The 20470-nt window shown below is 40.1% G+C and overlaps 1 protein-coding gene across 1 annotated transcript; it reads right to left on the bottom strand.

The window, feature by feature from the left end:
* Positions 1-3607: 3607 nt before the first annotated feature.
* On the bottom strand, positions 3608-4174 carry LOC125174546 (keratin-associated protein 13-1-like). Its single transcript, XM_047874053.1, has one exon. It carries the CDS (start codon positions 4136-4138, stop codon positions 3608-3610), a length of 531 nt encoding a protein of 176 aa, XP_047730009.1. The 5' UTR covers positions 4139-4174.
* Between the last annotated feature and the right edge of the window lie 16296 nt (positions 4175-20470).

Here is a 20470-nt window from a genome sequence, read left to right on the forward strand (position 1 = left end):
AGAGATTTGGCTTCTAGCCCTGGTTCTATTAATTCACTGCATGAATTTGGACAAGTCACTTTGCCTTTTTGGATATCTTACAAGATAATGACTTTAGATGAGAAGATCTCAAAGGTCCTTTCTAGCTGTCGCATTCTATGATTTTCTATCAGAATCTTAATATCTTAGAGTTGAAAGGACATTAAATGGCATCTTGTCAAATCTTCCTACTGAATGAAATCTGCACTTTCATTTAAGCCATATAATTTTTATTAAGATTACTTATGAAAATTTTAACAGAACAAAGACTGAAGTTAGTAGACTATTAGTTGCCATGCATGCAGATAGAAATCTATGACTTAAAATGAATAGTTCTATTGTATTTGGGAGCAACTCTGAGAGTAAAGAAAGTGTATGTTTTTCATTGGTCTACCTCAAAAAAGTGTGCCAAAGGGAATGACCAACTTCCTTTAAATATACCATTTTGTAAAGTGAGTCAAGTACCATATAATGCCTCTCAGACACTGTAATGCATACAGAAAAAATTTTTTTTAGTCTCTGGAATACTCAGAGTTATGACATTATAACCATAATAATGATCCTATGTGGAATATGGAAATGGTCTCTTGCCAGCTTTATATGTTTCTAATGATTGATTCTCTTAGAACATGATAATAAAAGGATTCACATGTGACATCATTTTTTTTTCTATGAAAATATCTCTAAATAATTTTGCTTCTTGGGATAATTCTTGGTCATTTTCAATTCAATGATATCACACTTTGATTCAAAAGAAAGAAAGAAAGAAAAAGAAAGCAAGAAAGCAAGAAAACAAGAAAGAAAGAAAGGCAGTAGTACACAGGGTGTATGTAGTCATTAACAAAGAGTAATTGAAAAAAAAGAATGGACCACAGTATCTCAGCCATTTGAGTAATAACTTCCATATTTCCTAACCCCTTGTCCCATTATGTCTTGAATGTGAAAGTGTCATAGTTTATTTAGAGTAATAAATAGTAATTATAAACTTGCTTTTGTTCCTTTTCCCAGATGCACTTACTCTGACCTGCCTCTGAGGTCAGCTTTTGGTGAAGTTGTGTTTCTGCCTTTGTGTGATCCAGAAGTGGGAATTAATTTTTGAGTTCTCCCACTTAACACTATGGTTACTGCTGTTGTGAAAATACATCATTAAGATGGTGCTAAATCATTCTTGGTAGCAATGGTGAGCAGAAAATGAATGACCCTACTGACAACCAGCTTATCCCAATTGAGTTCAACTAGCAAAAATGAATGAATGTTTGTTGCCATTGACATGATGCATCCTGGGGATTGTAACCCTAGCTTGATTTCATTCATTCATCTACCAGATTAACCTTTATCGAGTATGTACTACTTTTGGGATTTCATTAGGTAAGATCCCATTGTGTTAATCAAGGATATAACAAGGGTAGACAAAACTGTACTGGTTAAACCAAATAATACTTGAAATAAATATACAATAGTAACCTTGTAATTAACAAAAATATAAGCATATTTAATGCTACCATTGTGTTGGGAATATCAACTCTTTTGACTGTGGAGTCTACCTAAAAAAAGTGAGAGGAGAGAGAATATTTCTGTGGGTTTTGAAGAGTAAGAAAGACATGACACTCCTTCTAGAGGGAGAAGACTGTACTGCACAATGTGTTCGAGGAAAGGAGTAGGTGGCGTCGATGGAGTGCATGTTGGTGGATGGAATGCACGTGGGGTCGTGTGGAGAGGGATTGGGACAGGGCAAAGGTGGCCTGCAAATTGTCTTTAACATAGACAGACCTCAGGGCACCTGGGTGGCTCAGTCATTAAGCATCTGACTTCGGCTCAAGTCATGATCTTGCGGTCTGTGGGTTCAAGTCCAGTGTCGGGCTCTGTGCTGATAGCTCAGAGCCTGGAACCTGCTTCGGATTCTGTGTCTCCCTCTCTCTCTGCCCCTCCCCCACTCGTGCTCTGTCTCTCTCTCAAAAATGAATAAACATTAAACATTAAAAAAAAAAAACTTACACGGGCTGTTCTTGGGAAGGCGGGGTGGTTTCAGCCTTTAAATGAGGGTCTAATTTGCCAAAACATTAACTCCAAGTCACAGAAATTGTTTTCCAAAACGGCTTAAGTAAGTGAAACTTAGTGGCTCATATTTACTAAAGTCCGGAGACAGTCTGGGCTCTACTCCTTGCATTTCTCTTGCCTTTACTGTCTTTCAGGTGATGGTGTCATTTTCAGGCCGCATACAAGATGAATGCACGTGATACGACAAGGTCTAGAGGAAGAGATGGTTGCTCTGCAAAACTCCACAAGAACTTTAACCGGAAGAACCTGTCCACATCACTCCTTGTTTCTCATTGGCGTCAGTCAGAGCACGTGCTCCATCCTGAACCAATCACTTCCAGGGAAGATTGGGGTGTCCCCTTGTACTGGCCAGGTTCCATCCTGAAAGTGGGAGCCATAGCAACGTTCTTTCGAAGGACTGACTAGGCTCAGATAAGCAGGGATACATAAACAAAGCACAGTTCTTGTGGGGGGAGGGAAAAGAACGCCTGTGAGGGCGATGGCAATGAGTACCCAGATCCACTTACACATGTTTTCTTCCTACTTACGTATTTTCAAATGTAGATGACTGTGTTTGCCCAAACAAGAGAGTTTAGCAGACTACCTGGGTATCACATCCAGATCTAAGCCCAAGATATCAAGAGGTCCAATCTTCCTGCTCACTTAATATTATCTATTCATGATAGGGCTACATTTCCAGGAGCTCCCAGGGACTTCTTTGAAAACAGATGGTTGTCCAGTGACCAAGGGAGGAGAGAGTTAAGCACCAAGTTGAGAAAGAACTCTTAGAAAGTGAATTAATTTTATTATAATAAAATGTATACATGTTTAGTTTCATTCATACTTAAGATATTTGTTTCATCATACCCAGTTACTGCTGTTAGTATAATATCAGGACCTCAAAATTCCATAATTGCTTGTAAAAGTGGGTGAAAGGAGCTCATGAAAAGTGTTTTGACATTTCCTCACCTGATGCAGCCAGGATAATACACTCGAAGCTGTGTATTCACTGCTGTCTCTGGAACTTTTCTTCTTGGATTAGACCCATTAGTAGTTTAACCAAAGTAAGGTACCTAATAAGGCCGAAATGATTATAAGCGGAAGAGTTTAGAATAACCTCCAGCCCAAGCTGTGATTCCACTTGCCAAAAATTCCTGGGAACGAGCAATGTGTTGTCAGAGAATTCTGCCTACCCGGGAACCTGTTTCTTAAATTAAACATTTCTTTTTGGAGAAAACATAGTAGGTTTGAAATTCCCAATGGATATCTTTTTTTTTTTTTTAATTAACATTGACTTATGATCCAATATCAAATTACATGAGTTTATTTGAAGGGAAAAAAAAGACCACTTGGTCCATTTTGAACAAAAGAAGTACAAAGGAAAATAGAAGAAAAATAGAAGGAAAAAAGAATAGGTATTCTATGAGATAAATGGTCTCACATTAATAGGATTTTTTTTAATTATCACTTTTCTAGCTAGTAGAATATAGACTCTAGCCAGATAATTGCAGAGACTGACTTTGAAGGGCAGTGAAGTCCAGGTCCAGAATCCTTAACAAGTTGGTTGGTGGTAGAAACCAGATCTACAGGTTGGTTGGCAATAGGAAGTTTGTCTGCTCTTAGAAGCCAGGTAGGTAGGGCAGTAGACGCTGGACCCATAGCCCAGGGAAGGGAACCCATAGACTCTATAACCCAGGGATCCAAAGCCCTGGAATTCACAGCCCAGGGAGTAGGAACTTCTAGGTCCATACCCCAGGCAGTAGCCTCTGATGGATCCACAGTCCAGAGATCCAGTGTAAATTGACCTGCAGGGACTACAGAGCACAGAGGTCCTTGGGCAGGAGCAGGACGTCTGGCAGGGGCTGGACACCACGCAGGACGTCCGGCAGCTGGTGGGCTCACAGCAGGTTTCCTGACAGCCGCTGTAGAGGGAGGAGCCCAGCTGGCAGGTGCTGGGAGAGCAGAGGTCAGTGCGGTAGACCAGGTTGCTGGGGGAAAAAGAGCCACAGGAGGAGCTTGGGTAGCGCAGGTAGCCCCCAAGGGAGCGGGAGGAGAAGTTTCCAGAACAGCCGCTGTAGGTCATGTTGGCAGGAGATGGGAGTTCAGCTGAGTTACAGTGAGAAGATACTGTGATATCTGCCAGGCATGTTTATATGCATATATATCCCCTCACTGCACTGGGTATGATGCAGACCCTTGCCATTCTTGTGCATGTCTTGTCATGAAAATAACTAATTATCCTAGGCTATAATTATAACTGAACACATTCATGTGTTCTTAACTGCTGTTTAATTATTCTGATTTATAGAAGGCACTTGTCGCTTTTTTTTTTTCTGGAAATAAGGTGTGGTTTGCCTTCAAAGATATTTGTCATGATGCAGATAGTGCCCTCCCTTCTTCACGAGCTTGATCGTGGGCATTTTGAGCGTGAATGTATAACTTGTTACCACCAATGCACTCCTAACAGTCACCCACACCCCCCTCCCAAATATTTATGTATGTTTTATTGAGCATTTACCATGCGTAAAACATTGAAAATTGTGGCATCATCTAATCCTTGCAACAACCTTATGAGATAGGAATTGTCACTAATTTAGTGACCCACGTGTGCCTTTCTTCAAAGCCAGAAGGAACCACAATGGTATGCTAACAACTTGAGAAGCTTGTCTTTTTCACTTCGAGTATCATGTGAGCAATGAATGCCCACGTGAAAAAATAACATTTCAGTGTGATAACATTTGCATTTTATCCGATGGGCCTCCGTATGGAGTCTTACCTCTTTTATGAAATCCCTAAATGCCGCCACTAAAGGAACAACTTCTTAATCATTTTAGTTCTGTTTTCTCTTATGCAAAGTTACCATGGAGATGGTTGTTTCAAACTGCCTTCTATTTGTCCTCTCATTTAGCTTATCATCAACAAGCAACTCATGTTTTATCCAGTATGGAGTTATTGGATTCTTTTTCCATGTGAGGCAGAGAATTCTTTGGCAAACACTTAGCCTATCGCTGAGAATAATTGCTAAAAACTGATATACTTTGAGTGACTTGACTACCGATGAAGCGCATTTGCAAAAACTTGAATTTTTAATAGTGTGCTAACCTTTGCCAACTCAGTTGGGAGTGAGAAATGAGACACCTCGGAGAGTGATTCATTTCACTCCCTGCTGAGCTTCTCTTTTGCTCATCGTTCTAGAAAGACAAAGAAGCATAAAACTTACCTTCATACCAAGTAGTTAAAATCATCCTTATGACTATAAAAAAAAATCAATGGTATAAAGAAAAGTCCTGGAATTAGAGATGCCTTTCTTCCCCCCACTTACGATAATATCCAACTTCTGCCTGCAAGCATCTTTTAGAAATTGGAGACAAAAAGCTATTTATGTAATTTGATCTTTCTGTTTGTTTTGCAGGTGATTTGTTTTCTAATCTCCTATAGTATTTGCTTATCTGGCACCAATGGAATAGTTTGCTGGTTGTTTTGCTTACAAATTTCTGCCAAATGTTGTGCTCACTTCTCTAAATCCTTTTCATTCCTTAAAGGCAAAATCAAATCCCTCCTATCTGACAGGTGTTCATCTCAGCTGAGCTTTGACTCTTCTCACATCAGAATCTTAGTATGTGATAAGCTATCCATTTGGTGCGCACACACACACACACACACACAGAGAAGGAATTGCAAGGGATGCCTTTTGATATGGGTCATGCAGAATGAGTTAGACTTGAGCCTTCTGAATTTGCAGAACAGCCACATGCAGGGAAATACCTCAGGGTCAGCAGCAGTAGGGCTTAGTCTTCTTTGCCCCAGCGACTGGCACGTGGTGGGTACTCCTGAGTTATTTCTGAGCTGAAGGAATATATCAAATCATTAACTTTTTATTTTTGTACTTATCCAAAACAAATATATGCATATAAACTAATTGGTTTTTTTTCTTTTAAAACTTATTTTTATGAAAACACTAAGTGAAATAAGTCTCTTTCATGATTAAATATAATCCCCAAGTATAAATTCAGTGGGGGAAGTGACCCGAGATATCTATCCCCCACCCCCACTCTACACACAGCTGGCCTTGGGGCCTTGATTAATTATTATTTCTTTTCTGTTTCAAACCGCTTCATTCTCATCCATCCGTTCAAATGGTTCTGCTTTCTCAGCCTTATGACAAGGTCAACTTTTTCCATCCAAAAATGTCACACAGTGTCATTTCCTTCATGACGATATAGCTCTCCTAATTTGTTAAGGATAGAATTCTCTAAGAAAGTGTGCCTTCAGTCTGTCAATGATCTTACTTCTTTTTCTCTTTTCAATAACCATAGTTTCTCTCTCTGGCTTACCACTCTTCCGAAATCTCACTGGCGTCACCAGCAGTGGCTCTATGCTGCTAAATGCAATGGACATTTTGGGGAGATCTTATGTGAACCTTTAATCACATTCAACACAAGTGACTGACTGTGCCCTTGATCTTGAAACATGTTCATCTATGTAGTTCCAAAACATCACACTCCTCATTTTCTAACTGCCACCTAATTCTCTGTAACCTTAGTTGGGTTCCTGTACATAACAGTTCCTGAGGCGTAGTGCTCACCTCTTGACACATGCTGCCTATAGAGGAGGCACGTCCCCATCATGGCTTAAAATACTATCTATATTCTGTGCCATTCAAATGTATATTTTCATACACGCCTCTTTTTAATTCTAGGCTCCGATATCCAATTACTTACCAGACATTTCAATTTGGAGGTTTCATAAGGGTGTCAAACGTTCATGTGTGCGAGATTGAACTTTTGCTCTTCCCTACGGAGAATGAAATATTTCTTTTCTTATCTAGGTAAGCAGCGTTTCCATCCATCTAATTGCTTAACTCAAAATGCTTAGGATCCTCCTCATATATGCAATCCTTCCCCAAAGTGACCCGTTCTGTCTTCCAAATTCATCATAAATCCATCTAGTCCTGCCTTTTAGTAGAGGGTTTGTCAACCTCATCATCAGTGACATTTTCGGATGTGTAATTCTTAGTTGTGGGAACTGTCCTGTGCATTGTAAGGCAGGACTCTTGGCCTCCATCCACTAGAGGCCAGTAGCACACCTCTTCCCCCCAACACTCTCTCTCTCACACACACACACACACACACACACACACTCATTAGTACAATTAAAAATGTCTCTAAAACTTGCATGGGGGAGAAAGCAGTTCTGGGAAAGAACACATGCTCGAGTTCAAGGTGGTCTCCTTTCTTGGCGGGCTGTGAAAGAGTTCCAGCGTGGTCCGCCTCATCTTCAGAAAACGTCTCCTCCAATCTCTTCTCCCTATCCCTGCCTGAAAAATCTTAAGGTGAAAAGCCGGTCGTATCACTCTCTTGATTAAAACTTTCTCATTGTTTTCGGATAGATGTGCGATAAAACACAAATCGTCCACGTGACTTGCGAGGCTGCACAGTCGTGCCCCTGCCCATGGCTCTAACTTCATTTTCACACTGTACCCTTTCCCTCTTGAACCATTAAACTCTCTCCAGCTTTCTCCTACCGCAAGGACACGCTATTTTCCCTGCCTGCGTGTTCTTCCTTCACTGGATAATTAAGATAATTAAGCTTTTCCTTACTTTATAACCACTGGATCCCAGGATAAATTAGGCTTTCCTATTATGATATCTATTACCTTGTACTTAATTCTATCATCTTTATAATACACACACACACACACACACACATATATATATATATATACTTTTTTAAATATGAAATTTATTGTCACATGGGGGAGGGGAAGGAAAACAAAAGAGGTTAGAGAGGGAGGGAGCCAAAACATAAGAAACTCTTAAAAACTGAGAACAAACTGAGGGTTTGGGGGGTGAGAGGGGAGGGTGGGTGATGGGTATTGAGGAGGGCCCCTGTTGGGATGAGCACTGGGTGTTGTATGGAAACCAATTTGACAATATAATATATTTTTAAATTGCCCTGTAGACTAGAGCAGCTAGTCTGCCCTGTAGAATACAGCTAGTCCATGGAGTTTGTTACTCTCTGCCATGAGATAAATGGTGTATGCCAACAGGTAAATCAATGCATCACTTCCTTCATTAAGAACATTAGGAAGTCTTGCATGATTAAAATTGTTAGCCTCACTAAATCATAGGTTTGGTAACATCACTGATTTACCGTGGTCTATGACTCATTTTTTTGAGTGGCACATCTCTGACTATAATCTCTGGGTGAGGAGTGGGTGGTGGGGGAAGCAGACAATAATTCTACTCTTTCTTGTTCAGCACTGAATCCTCTGCTCAAGAACGATCAAAGTTGTATACTTGTTTTTCTTTTTTTTAAATGTTTATTTATTTTTTGAGAGACAGAGAGACAGAGCACGAGTGGGGGACGAGCAGATAGAGAGACACAGAATCCAAAGCAAGCTCCAGGCTCCCAGCTGTCGGCATAGAGTCCGACGCAGGGCTCAAGCTCACAAACTGTGAGATCATGACCTGAGCCGAAGTTGCACGCTTAACCAACTAAGCCACCCAGGTGCCTGTGTCTAGTTTCTTAATGGATAAATTAGGAAATTGATGGTTTTATCACCACCTAAATATCTCCTATCTCATTTTGTCTTTAGACCTCCGAACTTTCCCTTGTTCCGCCTATCCCCCTGGATGCTTCACAAAAACAGCAAAACCAGCAGAAGTTTAACTGCCTTCATAAACAGAGTCTCCCAGCTCAGATCTGCTTCTGTGCCTTTTCACCCACCTAAATTATAGTACACCATCTACGCAACTCTGAAAATGGGATGTCCGGGAGACATCTAGAACCGCCCCCCCACCCCGGCCTGCTTCCTCACTTCCCATCTCCCATCTTGGATCAGCATGTCTTGCTACTTTTTTTAATCTCTGAAACATATTAGAATACTTTGCTTTCCTTTCTTGCTGTGTCTAAGCTTTCCTATCTTTGAGACCGCAGGTGGTTCCTCAGTGTGCCCCCAATCCTCTGGGCCTACCTGTCTCAACTCTGTATCCTGTGCATTTTTTCAGAGTGTGCTTTCAAAAGTCTATGTTGACCTCTGTAAACTTGAATTCATATCTCTAAGTATTTTATGCATGTCATTCTATGATCTGACACCCCCCCCCCATTATCTTGCACCGGATACCTCTATGCCCTAATTTTATCTTCAAAAGATAGCACACCTCTCCAGCTCAGTTTAAGGGCTGAAGGCAGAAGAGTTACTCAGGCAAGGGGGGGTCTTGTTTCAAGAAGCTTGGCATCGGGAAAGAATGTCAGAAGAGAAGAGATGAAAGGTGAAGCTGGAGACAGACAGGAACCAAATTATGAGTGGTTCTGTCAGCCGTGGTAGGGATTTGGACATCCTTTAAAGGTCCCGAAATCTCTGCAAAATCAAAAATCCTTTGGAACCAATTTGGAGGACGAAGACGATGCAATATTTATTCTTCTTAGATGGAATCGCATGGCTCAAACTAATGGAAACTATGCAGATTAATTTTTTCTGCCCCTTCTCCATGTGGATATCTTATGCCGTGCCTCAGAAATAAATCAGTATGTTTGATTATGGGGCATTGTCCTAGATACTACCCGGGGTATGGCTAATCCACCCCATTATCTTTCTGAAATCTGAAAAACTCTGGATTCCCAAACTCATCTGTCCTTGTTGGCTTAGACAAGGGAATATGATTCTGAAGCATTGAGAAACCATCTGTAGGTTATAAACATAGGTAGAACTAGATCAAATTTGCCTCCTACAAAGATGATTCTGGCTGCAATGTGAAGACTGGATCAGAGGGTCTCCTAGGAGTATGAATGGATCCCAGGGTTCAGACCATAGTAGTATGATTCAATCGTCTATATTCTTAACCACAGTGCTTGGCTGCCTCCAATAAAAATGATAAAAACCCAGGAACACATAGAATGATATGAGAAAGGGCCCACATGGCACCCTGAGAAACTTTTACATTTAAGGAATTTGCAAAGAGGAGCCTGCAAAAGACGGGAGTTAATAGCCAGTGAAGTAAAATGAAAATCAGGAGTGTAACAAACAAAATCAAGGTAAAGATGTGTTACAAAAAAAGGGAAGTAGTCAAAAAAGTATTGAATATTGGAGAAAGGTCAAATTAGGTAGATATTCCCCCTGGATTATAAACATGTCATGATCAGAGACCACATACATTCATTTCTTTTTCTTTCCTTTTTTCTTTTCTTTTCTTTTCCTTTCTTTTCTTTTCTTTTCTTTTCTTTTCTTTTCTTTTCTTTTCTTTTCTTCTCTTTTCTCTTCTTTTCTCTTCTCTTCTTTTCTTTTCTTTTATTTCTAATTTGGAAATGACCACAATTGCAACAGTGCCTGCCTAGCACATAGTGGATATTTTAAAAGTAATCACAGCTAATTTTTTAAAAAAAATTAATGTTTATTTTTGAGAGAGATGGGTGGAGGAGAGGAGAGATAGAGGGAGACACAGAATCTGAAGCAGACTCCAGGATCTGAGCTGTCAGCTGAGAGCCCGACGCGAGGTTCAAACTCATGAACCATGAGATCATGACCTTAGCCAAAGCTGGACGCTTAAATGCCTGAGCCACCCAGGCACCCTTCACAGCTGAATTTTAGGGTTCTTCCTACATGCAAAGGAATCTGCATACATTATTTCATTTAATCCTTAAAAGAGCCCTGGGAGGCAGATGCTCTTATTATCTTCATTGAGAGACCCAGAGAGATGAAATATAGGGCCCAAAGTCACGTGGCTAGTGAGCAGTAGTGAGCAGATTCAATATTTGAATCTGGTTTGATTTCGGAGCTCATGCCCTTAACCGCTGTCCTGTCCTGCCTCTGCAAGGGACAAAAGACCACACATCTGCAGACCACGGGGGCCTCTTGAGCCTCAAATTCAGTTCTAACCTTCTTGGACGTCGAAAAGAAAGGGGAACAGTGCATAGTACTAGTGTCCTCCCATCTTCCATGTGTTTGCTCAAGGGTCACTGCTTTTTGGTTTTTTGTTGTGTGTTGTTGAGTATACGCAACACAAAATGTTACATTACTTTCAGGTGTAGAGCATAGTGATTCCACAACTCTATACATTAGGCGCTGCTCACTGCGAGTAACGCTTCCTTGCAAATGGGCGGTCCTTACCGATTTTATAAAATCAGCAACCAAAGCTATCCACATAGCATTTAGCAATATGAGGAAGTGCAACCGCAGTGGGCCAATGACTCTTAAAAAACATCAAAGGAAAACATGAACAGGTTCAAAATCCATAAAAGTTTAGCTGAGGAGACAGAAACATTTCTGCACATGATGGTAGAAAAAGAATATCAAATAACTTATGATGTCATTTTTTAATGTTTATCTATTTTTGAGAGAGAGAGAGCATGAGTGGGGGAGGGGCAGAGAAAGAGGGACAGAGGATCCAAAGCGGGCTCCTTGCTGACAGCAGTGAATTGGATGCGGGGCTCCAACTCAGGAACTGTGAGATCCTGACCTGAGCAGAAGTCGGATGCTCAACCAACCGAGGCGCCCCAAAATTTATTTTATATTTCTCTTAGTATCTGGCAGTTTCTCCATTTTTACTATTCTTTGTGTAATGATAACAGAACATGTATCTCTGAGAGAAACTAAATAGTTGGTGGTCAGTCAATTCTTGAAGTGAGGGGTTGCAGCTAATGAGTGTAATAGAAAGAAACAGTACCTATAGGAGTACGGAGAGGCAAAAGCCAGTCCTATGGGCTAGTCTGTATTCAGTGGCAGAAAAGTAGTTTTCACAGACGATGCTGGGATGACAGTTCAGGTTTTGGGAATTGCAAGATCTACAATTTAAAGAACGGAAAGCTTTGAATTCATAGTGTTTGGAAAAAGGATAGTTCCTAGCTGCTGGTGGACTTCTGCAAACTCTGTCTTGAGTCACTACAGAGAGACCTATCTAGGCAGAGATCGGGAGAACAGAGTTCAGTGGGTTGACGCTGTAGCTGGGGTAAGTGAGGCCACAAGATAAGACTTAGGTAGACCGGGAATTCTGTAAAAGGACGAGAAGTTTCCAACCCAGCAGTTGTAACCTATTATCACTTTATCTAAGTCATTTGTTATCATGTCAGGGAGTATCTGACTATTCCCTGCTGGCTTAGATGGCTTATGTGCTCACCCTGTGGGTGAGACGTTCTTGACAGCCGACTTTAATATCTTTCTCCAATTTGCATAAGAGTATCTCCTTAGTGTGTTGTCTAACTTAAACCAACTAGATCAACACTGTTATAAATATGCTTCCTTGTATTTTGGAGGTAAAAGCCAGCTTACATTTTTGCCTTGGATTTCAGGTGATTGCTGTGTACTCAGAACAGTGGGTCACCATTGCTGGTGTAATTTGTGACTCAGAAGGTCATTTACAGGATGCCGAGATACAGTCCTTCTCTTTCCTCCCTGCTTATGGTATTGTATTTTGTTGTGGTTCTTTTCTCAATCATTCCTCATGGGGTGTGCCGTATAATAAAGCATGTACCTACGTTCAGTAGCAACTAATATGTGTGACAGAAATAGTTCATAAAAGACAACGATCATTCCATGATCATGATACTCCATGAGAATCAAATGAGTTTTGTGGAAAGATAATTCTTCTTGGCTCTCTTTACCAGCTGGATGAATATGGAATGTCTCATGTAAGTGGACTTAAATTATATTAGCTAAGAAATTGGAAATTTCAGCCCAAATTCTTTTAAAAAGTAATCTCCCATCAAACGTATAGCATGTAAATTTCTAATGGCCCCTTAGGGGCTGTGTTTAGAAGCAGTAAAGCAAATACCAAATTATTTTCTTCAAGCACATTGAAAATTGCGGAACAAATAAAAATTTCCAAAGCAATGTTACAGATATCACATTTCCATGTTATGTGAGGGCAGGGGTTACATCTAAAAAGCCCCGATTAACCTTGATAGAGGAATGTGGTGGCTTGAAGGCCAGACAAGCTCTGGAGTGAAGACCAGGACTGAAAGCACTGCCCAGGGGGATCACAGTATAAAAGAAATATTAAAAAAAAAAGTCGTTGAGGTGCCTGGGTGGCTCAGTCGGTTAAGGGTCCGACTTCTGCTCAGATCATGATCTCCCAGTTTGTGGATTTGAGCCCCATGTTGGGCTCTGTGCTGACAGCTCAGAGTCTGGAGCCTGCTTCAGGTTCTGTGTCTCCCTTTCTCTCTGCCCCTCCCCCACTTGCCATCTCCCTCTCTTGCTCAAACATAGACAAAAAATTAAAAAAATTTAAAAAAAAGGAGTGCCTGGGTGTCTCCATTGGTTAAGCGTCCAACTTCGGCCCAGGTCACGATCTCATGGTTCGTGAGTTTGAGCCCCGTGTCAGGCTCTGTACTGACAGCCTAGAGCCTGCTTCGGATTCTATGTCTCCTTCTCTCTCTGCCCTTCCCTGTTCACACTGCATCTCTCTCAAAAAATAAATAAACATTAAAAAAATTTAAAAAGATGAATAGAAAAAGCATTATAAGGAAATTCTGAATTAGGTTGACCCAAGATAAAATGTGTGTGTGTGTATACTATAAAAGTATTGGCTTAAACTATGTCAAAATATATTTCTGATGTTTGGTAGGGAATAGAGCACACTATTATGTACTTTAGTGGATATTTAAAATGCTTAGGAATTGAGAGTATAAATGTTTGGTTTTAGGCTATATAAAATAATGTGATGTTTATGGCTCATGCAACCAGAGAGTTAAGTCAAGGGACCCACGTGCATTTATTTTTTGGACATAAGTTCTATACATTTATAATCTAATAATAGTTAACATTTATAGAGTGCTTTCTATATTCAAGGAACTCTTTTCGTGGCTTTGGATATCTTATCATCCGTTCCTCATCATAAACCTGTGATATAAATACTATCATTATCTCTCTTTTACATTAAAGGAAATTGAATTTTTGAGAGGTCCTACAGTATGTACAAGACAAATAGCTAATAAGTGTGTGAGTCGTGGATTCAAATACACATGGTGTTTCCTTAGGAGTCACATGCTTGGATAGCTTAAATGGGTTCCCTTGCACAGCTGACAGACTAATGCACAAGTTTAAAAAATGAAGTGGGATTATCTAAATGCTCAAATATTCTAAGAAATGATTCTGAAGCACAAAAACTCAGAAGATCTTCTAGGTGGAAAAATGAAACTAGGCATCCTGACTGTGGTATTCTGATGATCAAGCAATCCCATTGATTGGAGGGTGGCGTGGGGGCCCAGGCACAGTTTGGGATGTTGGTTGGTTAACAGGAGAGCCCCGACTCTGTACCTACTGCTACAAGGAGCTATCCTAATTCCATTGCGTTTGGGGAAGAAGGAGTTTCTGGTAATAATCAAGTCATGACTTACAAACAAGTCCCATCATTCAGGAGTCAAAGGCCTATTAACCGACCGGAGCTTTGGGGATAGCATCCGGTTCATGTGGATTCAGCAGCTTGAAGGCACTGCACCTTCATTCTCTATCCATATTGGCAAAACTTCAAAGTTCAACAGGCAAAGATAAGATGTCTGTTGCTCATTCACTTTGAGTTCCAAGACTATTAGTAATTTTGTTTTTGTTTGGCATTCCCAACAAAATCATTAATAGAGTAATGACTAAAACTATTGTCCCCAAGAATGGGATCTGGTGGGCTTGTGGGTGCCAGGTGGCTCTTCGTTCCAATACTCATGTTTTGTTTGTTTGTTTTTAACTTTTCAGTGGCTGTCATCACATGCTGCAACAAGTTATAGAGGTTTATCCAAAGTAGTACGTCAGCAAGTAAGGGCTCTTTTAAGGAAGGTTTGCATATTTTTTCCCTGAAGAATGAAACAGCGAATGAAGATTTAAGCAAGGAGATATATTAAATGAGTTACAACTAAACCTTAGAACACAAAATTGGTATTTCTCCATTGTTGAAAAAAGCAACCATTATTTTGCCTCTGCCTGCAAAAGTGATGCTCTTTGCATATATTTTGGTATCTCAGTGATGAAGACCAAAGTCTATTCTATGCTTTCCCTACTTGCTAAGAGACAATTGACATGTGGATGTTAATTGCCATGTAAATGATAAGCACATCGTATATCATGTGGATGTTAATTGCCATGTAAATGATAAGCACATCGTATATCAAGGGGGATATATCAAGAGGGCCTGAAGCACAGTGCCCTCGATAAATTGAAAATCTAACCTTCTACTCTATATTCCATAATTCTCATATATATTCCTCATAATAGCCCTGTGAGTTAACTAATATTATTTTCAACTTTTGTATAAAAAAAGTGTATAGTGATACGTTAAGTCATGTGTTAAAAATTATTTTAATAGGGGCGCCTGGGTGACTCAGTCGGTTAAGTGTCTGACTTCAGCTCAGGTTGTGATCTCACGGTCCGTGAGTTTGAGCCCCACATCAGGCTCTGTGCTGACAGCTCGGAGCCTGGAGCCTGCTTGGGATTCTGTGTCTCCCTCTGTCTCTGCCCCTTCTCCACTCATGTTCTGTGTCTTTCTTTCCCTCTCTCTCAAAAATAAACATTAAAAGAAATTGGAGAACCTGGGTGGCTCAGTCAGTTAAGAGCCCAACTTCGGCTCAGGTCACGATCTGGCAGTTCACTGGTTCAAGCCCCGCGTCAGGCTCTGTGCTGACAGCTCAGAGGCTGGAGTCGGCTTTGGATTCTGTTTCTCCTTCTCTCTGTCCCTCCCCACTCTCACTCTGTCTCTCTCTGTCTCTCAAAAATAAACATTAATTCTTTTTAATTAAAACAATTATTTTAATAAAAACTTTATACAGCCAAAAACCTAAAACTGGGTCTCTCTGTCTCCAGATTTCATTCCCCAGCCTTACCTTCTACATTGTTAAGCCGCACTATCAATCTACAAGTGTAGAAGACCAATGCATGATGCAGATGAGGTAAAGCTTTCTTACTAAGCTTTTTTAGCACCTAAAACGCCTCAGAAGATAGGATTAAAATGGAGAGGATAGGAGACAGTCCCAGGCAAAGCGTTAACGCACGTACAAAAGGTATGGAGCAGGAAAGTAAAAAGTAAGCTGTTTGAAAATTCACAACCATATTCTTTTCCCGTCGAGAATCTGAAAATGAAAAACTGAATAGAGTTCCATCTCATGACTTCAGGAAATGCAGGCTTGCTGTACAAAGCATTCCCCTTCATGTGTTGACAATCGATTAGGAGAACATTTCCACATCATTCTCTCAGAATGAAGTTTGCGGCTCCCGAGGATGTGCTAAATGTGGTTTGACTGTTTGTTTTTCCTGCTTTACCTAGCGCAATAATAGACCGTGAGAAATCACCCTCAAATTGTTGAAGCTAAAGCATTTTTCCAATTTGGCTTATAAGCTGGAGAAAATGAACAGTCACTGACACCTCTTCACCTTGCACAATCCATAGGACACAGAAAGTGAAGTCCTCTGGAATCAATTTTATAGTCAAGACATTAACCTCTGTGGTCATTTGCCCGGCAGGAAGAGTAAGCTGTTAAAAACACAGAATCAGCCACTATTCACTCTTTTTATGATTATGAGTGTGATAACAGCTTCCCTTTCAATTACATGACTGGGATTATTTTGCTGTTAAAGTATCAAAAAGAGAGTGCACATCAAAGACAAATTTAGATGCTAACCGTTTGCAAAAATTCCCTAAAATAAGGACAATGCCTCATTGTCCAAGGGATAGATTTTGACTAAAAATTACAATATTATCTGGCCCAAAGGACTTGGGAAAAAACTCACGTAGGGTCTCTGAAACTCCACCATGGTGAGGGTGGGGGGACTATAATCTTCTTTCCTTTGGGAATTTGCAATATGCTTCAGTATAGTTTAAAACTTGGAAAGAGGAAGAAAACAAACTTGTTGAATTTGGTTAGTCCAATATTCATCACATGAATGTACGTTTGTGTCTAATCTGTTACGTGTCCCTTAAGACCGATGGTCCAAGTGATAAACATTGGGAAGTGGGGCTTTAGTCATTTGGAGTAGAAGACTTTTACTGACTCCATCAAGAAGCAAAAAGGAGATTGATGGGAAATCTTACAATTTCTGAGATAGACACCTGGTGTACATAGAAGAAAAGGAAAACTTTGGGCAATTTGTAATCCTTTGACTTTTACTCACGACCCCCATATCCACCCTTGGCAGACTAAGAGCTTTCTTATATCAGTGATGACTGTGTCTTGTCACTTTAACTCACAGACGTTAGCGTGCCCATATGAATCTTCCAGAAACACCTGTTATAAACCGTATATCACATCTAACCAATTGATAGTCTACTTAGATTGCCAACATATGGTTAACTTTCCTTTAACTGTTTCTTTTTTTCAAATAATTATAGACCCACAGCAAGTTGCAAAACTTGACCATAGAATCCCTTGAACTTCACCCAGTTTCCTTCAATAGTGACATCTTAACTAACTGTACCACAATGTCAAAACCAGGAAATTGACATTAGTGCAAAACTGTCAGTCAGACTACAGCCTTATTCAGTTTTACCAATTTAAACATATACGCATTTGTTGTGCGTATGTGTGTGTGTTTGTATAGCTGTCTTTTATCCCATGATAGATTTTATCCCATGATAGATTCATGTAACCACTGTTACAATCAAGGTGGGAGCTATTGGTTAACTTTTTCATGTTAGAAAAACTAAAAAGGGTAATGAATCTGAAAAATGGACCACCTGTTGCGGCTATTACATTTATATAATGTTATTTAGTTTAATTAACTCTGAGATTTTAAAAGAGTGAATCTTGTTTTTCCTAAACAGTGATATCAAGCAGTGGTGTAGCAACTGAACTGAGGTGAGGGGCAGGGCAGGGCAGGGCAGGAAGAAAATGTAAAGTCAAAATATCACACCCCTGTGTCCCTTTTCCACACATCCCTATAGCAGACAAAGTGCCATCAGAAAAGCATAAGTTGAAAGGTAGGTCTTTCCATGCCACGATGTATATAATTTCCCTCTCTTCTTATTTTCTATATTAAAGAAAAAATATTGTTCACATGGATTGCATGTTTTAATATGTTTTACAATTCACATTTCTGATTTCACATACTGTTGTCAGAAATCATGAAAGACTTTGAATTAGGGGACATGGGAATGAATTGCTATGTGGTTTGTCTCACTCAGCTTTCAGGATATCTCCACTTTATATTGATTTTCATCTGTTTTGTTGCAGAAAATTGATAATAATGCGAATGATTCTCATCTGTAGAAATTGAAATGATTTCCATCCAGTGCCATTGACTTCTCCTCTGTAGAGTGACCACTTTGTAGCTGTCTTTGTAAATTCATTTCAGCATTTCCGACAGCCTTCATAATTGTGTTCTTTGAATTCTCCTTTGAGCCAGTTGTAACTTTTTATTCATTCATTTATTAATGAGTGAACTAAGATGTTTCAGTTGTGTTTGCTTTTTACTTACATGAGAAACATGATTTTACTATTTGAGAAGTTCTCTCTTAATGCTAATATGTTTTATATCGTGTCACATTTTATATATTTGCCTTCCATTCCTCCCTTTCCAGGCCACAAAGAAGAACTTAAACTGCGGTAGGGGCATTAACAGGCTCACCCCCCACATGATACTATTACCATATCACATGAATTGTTTTTTAATGCTGAAAGAAATCTTAGAGATTGCGGATCATCAAGGACCATCTCATTTTACATACATGGAAGACAAAACCCAGAGAAGTGAAGTGATGTATATAAGATCAAAATCTAGTTAACAAGGGAACCAGGAATAGAACCTGAGTCCCAACACATGTTTTATTTGCTCTCCTTCCCTATACATGGTACCATACAAGGGAAATAACATTAAAAGATTTCAAAAGCCTGGTCTACCTATAGTAATCCTACATATAGCAACATTTTTCTAAGCTAAAAATTTGGTGTATATTTCACAAAAAGATCAATATTTCTTCAAAACCCAGAGCATCGAAAAGATACACCAGAACATACACACTAAACAAAAAATAATAGAGTGCCCAGTTTGGGTTCCATTGAGTTAAATATCCACAATCTCATTTCTCCTTATTATTTTATGCTTGCTTATGAGGATCTACATCATTGCAAAGGATGAGGCTTGAAATGGAACATTACTAAAAGTTTATAATTTTTAGTGGATTAATCAGCTGGAAGGAGTGATGGACAGAGGCTATTTTTCTCCAGGTCGCTTGTCCAATTACAGGGGGTATCTTAGAACAAGTACAGTTTATCCGGGGAAAGACCACAGTTCAATAAGGGAATACTCATTATTTGACAATAATAATGATTGTGTACAGAGTGCTCAACATCACTAGAAGCTTGTGTAGTCTGCACACACAAAAAATGCGATCATGCAGCAGTTTGATGAGTCATTTACATACACAGACTGGCCGGCAAAATACACAGTTTACAGAAGCAGGTAGGTTGGGTGGCAGAAACAGGGCCCACCACCCAGAAGTGGCAACTATTATGTCCCTAGACCCAGGACTCCGTGTCAGCAGCATGGTGGGGCCCACAGGAAGCAACAGTTCTTGCCTGGTGTGCATATGATAGTCAATACACATCCTAGTTACAAAATAGAGGTAAATGCAGTCCAGAACTGGGGCTTGGGGAGAGTGGGTGGAAGCCTGGGGTGCAGCATTTAAGGAGGCAATCCCTTGCACAACCCTGACAGTGAGTGGCCTCTTAAGAATGAGACGCTGCAGTAAAGTAAATCAATGGAATGAGGATAGACACAGCAGAACACTAGGAAGTCAGAAAACCCCTAAAGGGACAGTATGGGGAACTCCTGGAGGAACAGTAGATAAGGCATTGTGAGAGGTATGATTTCCTGTTGAATAGCTGCCTAAAATATTTGGAACTTGAGAAGCAACTCATGTTCCCTTAATTGGGAGTTCAGTGCCTTCTCAAGTTGTAGTGTGCATCCCTGAAGTCTACCCTGTGTGTGTTAGCATTTTATTAGACTGTTAATTGCAACTGAATGAGTCCCCAGTCACATAAATAAGCACATTAATTTTGCTTCCCAAGAATGAGCCCACAGGACCACTCCTGCATATCAAATGTGAAGGTCGTTTTTTATCATTGACATCTTATCACGCCAGACAAAAGGCTCAGGCTTTGTCAAGCATGGGTGTCGCTTCTGTCTCGATTTCTGGACCCCTAGGGCTGCACCATCTCACTTTTAATTATTATGTAATCTCTTAGCTTTTGCAGTCCACATATTATAGTTCAATGAAAATAACTCGCACTCTTCCTCCTAAAACCCCACACAATATTCTTCCAAGTGATTGTGCCATTGCTTAGCATTTACCTCTTTCTGAGGTTCCTCTGGTACCCACTTACACCCACCCTTCACACCAAGATCATGGGAGGAAGTTTGTCTCTTTCACTACACGTGAACTAGCCCTTTACAGGCAAAAGTCCTTGTCTTTTCTAAGCCCCCAGCATTCTTCACAAAAGA

Source organism: Prionailurus viverrinus, chromosome C2 (genome assembly GCF_022837055.1).
Source record: "Prionailurus viverrinus isolate Anna chromosome C2, UM_Priviv_1.0, whole genome shotgun sequence".
NCBI classification, from domain to species: domain Eukaryota; kingdom Metazoa; phylum Chordata; class Mammalia; order Carnivora; family Felidae; genus Prionailurus; species Prionailurus viverrinus.

Coding starts and splice junctions, on each gene's coding strand:
- LOC125174546 (XM_047874053.1), bottom strand. CDS start 4,138: ATGACCTACAGCGGCTGTTCTGGAAACTTCTCCTCCCGCTCCCTTGGG.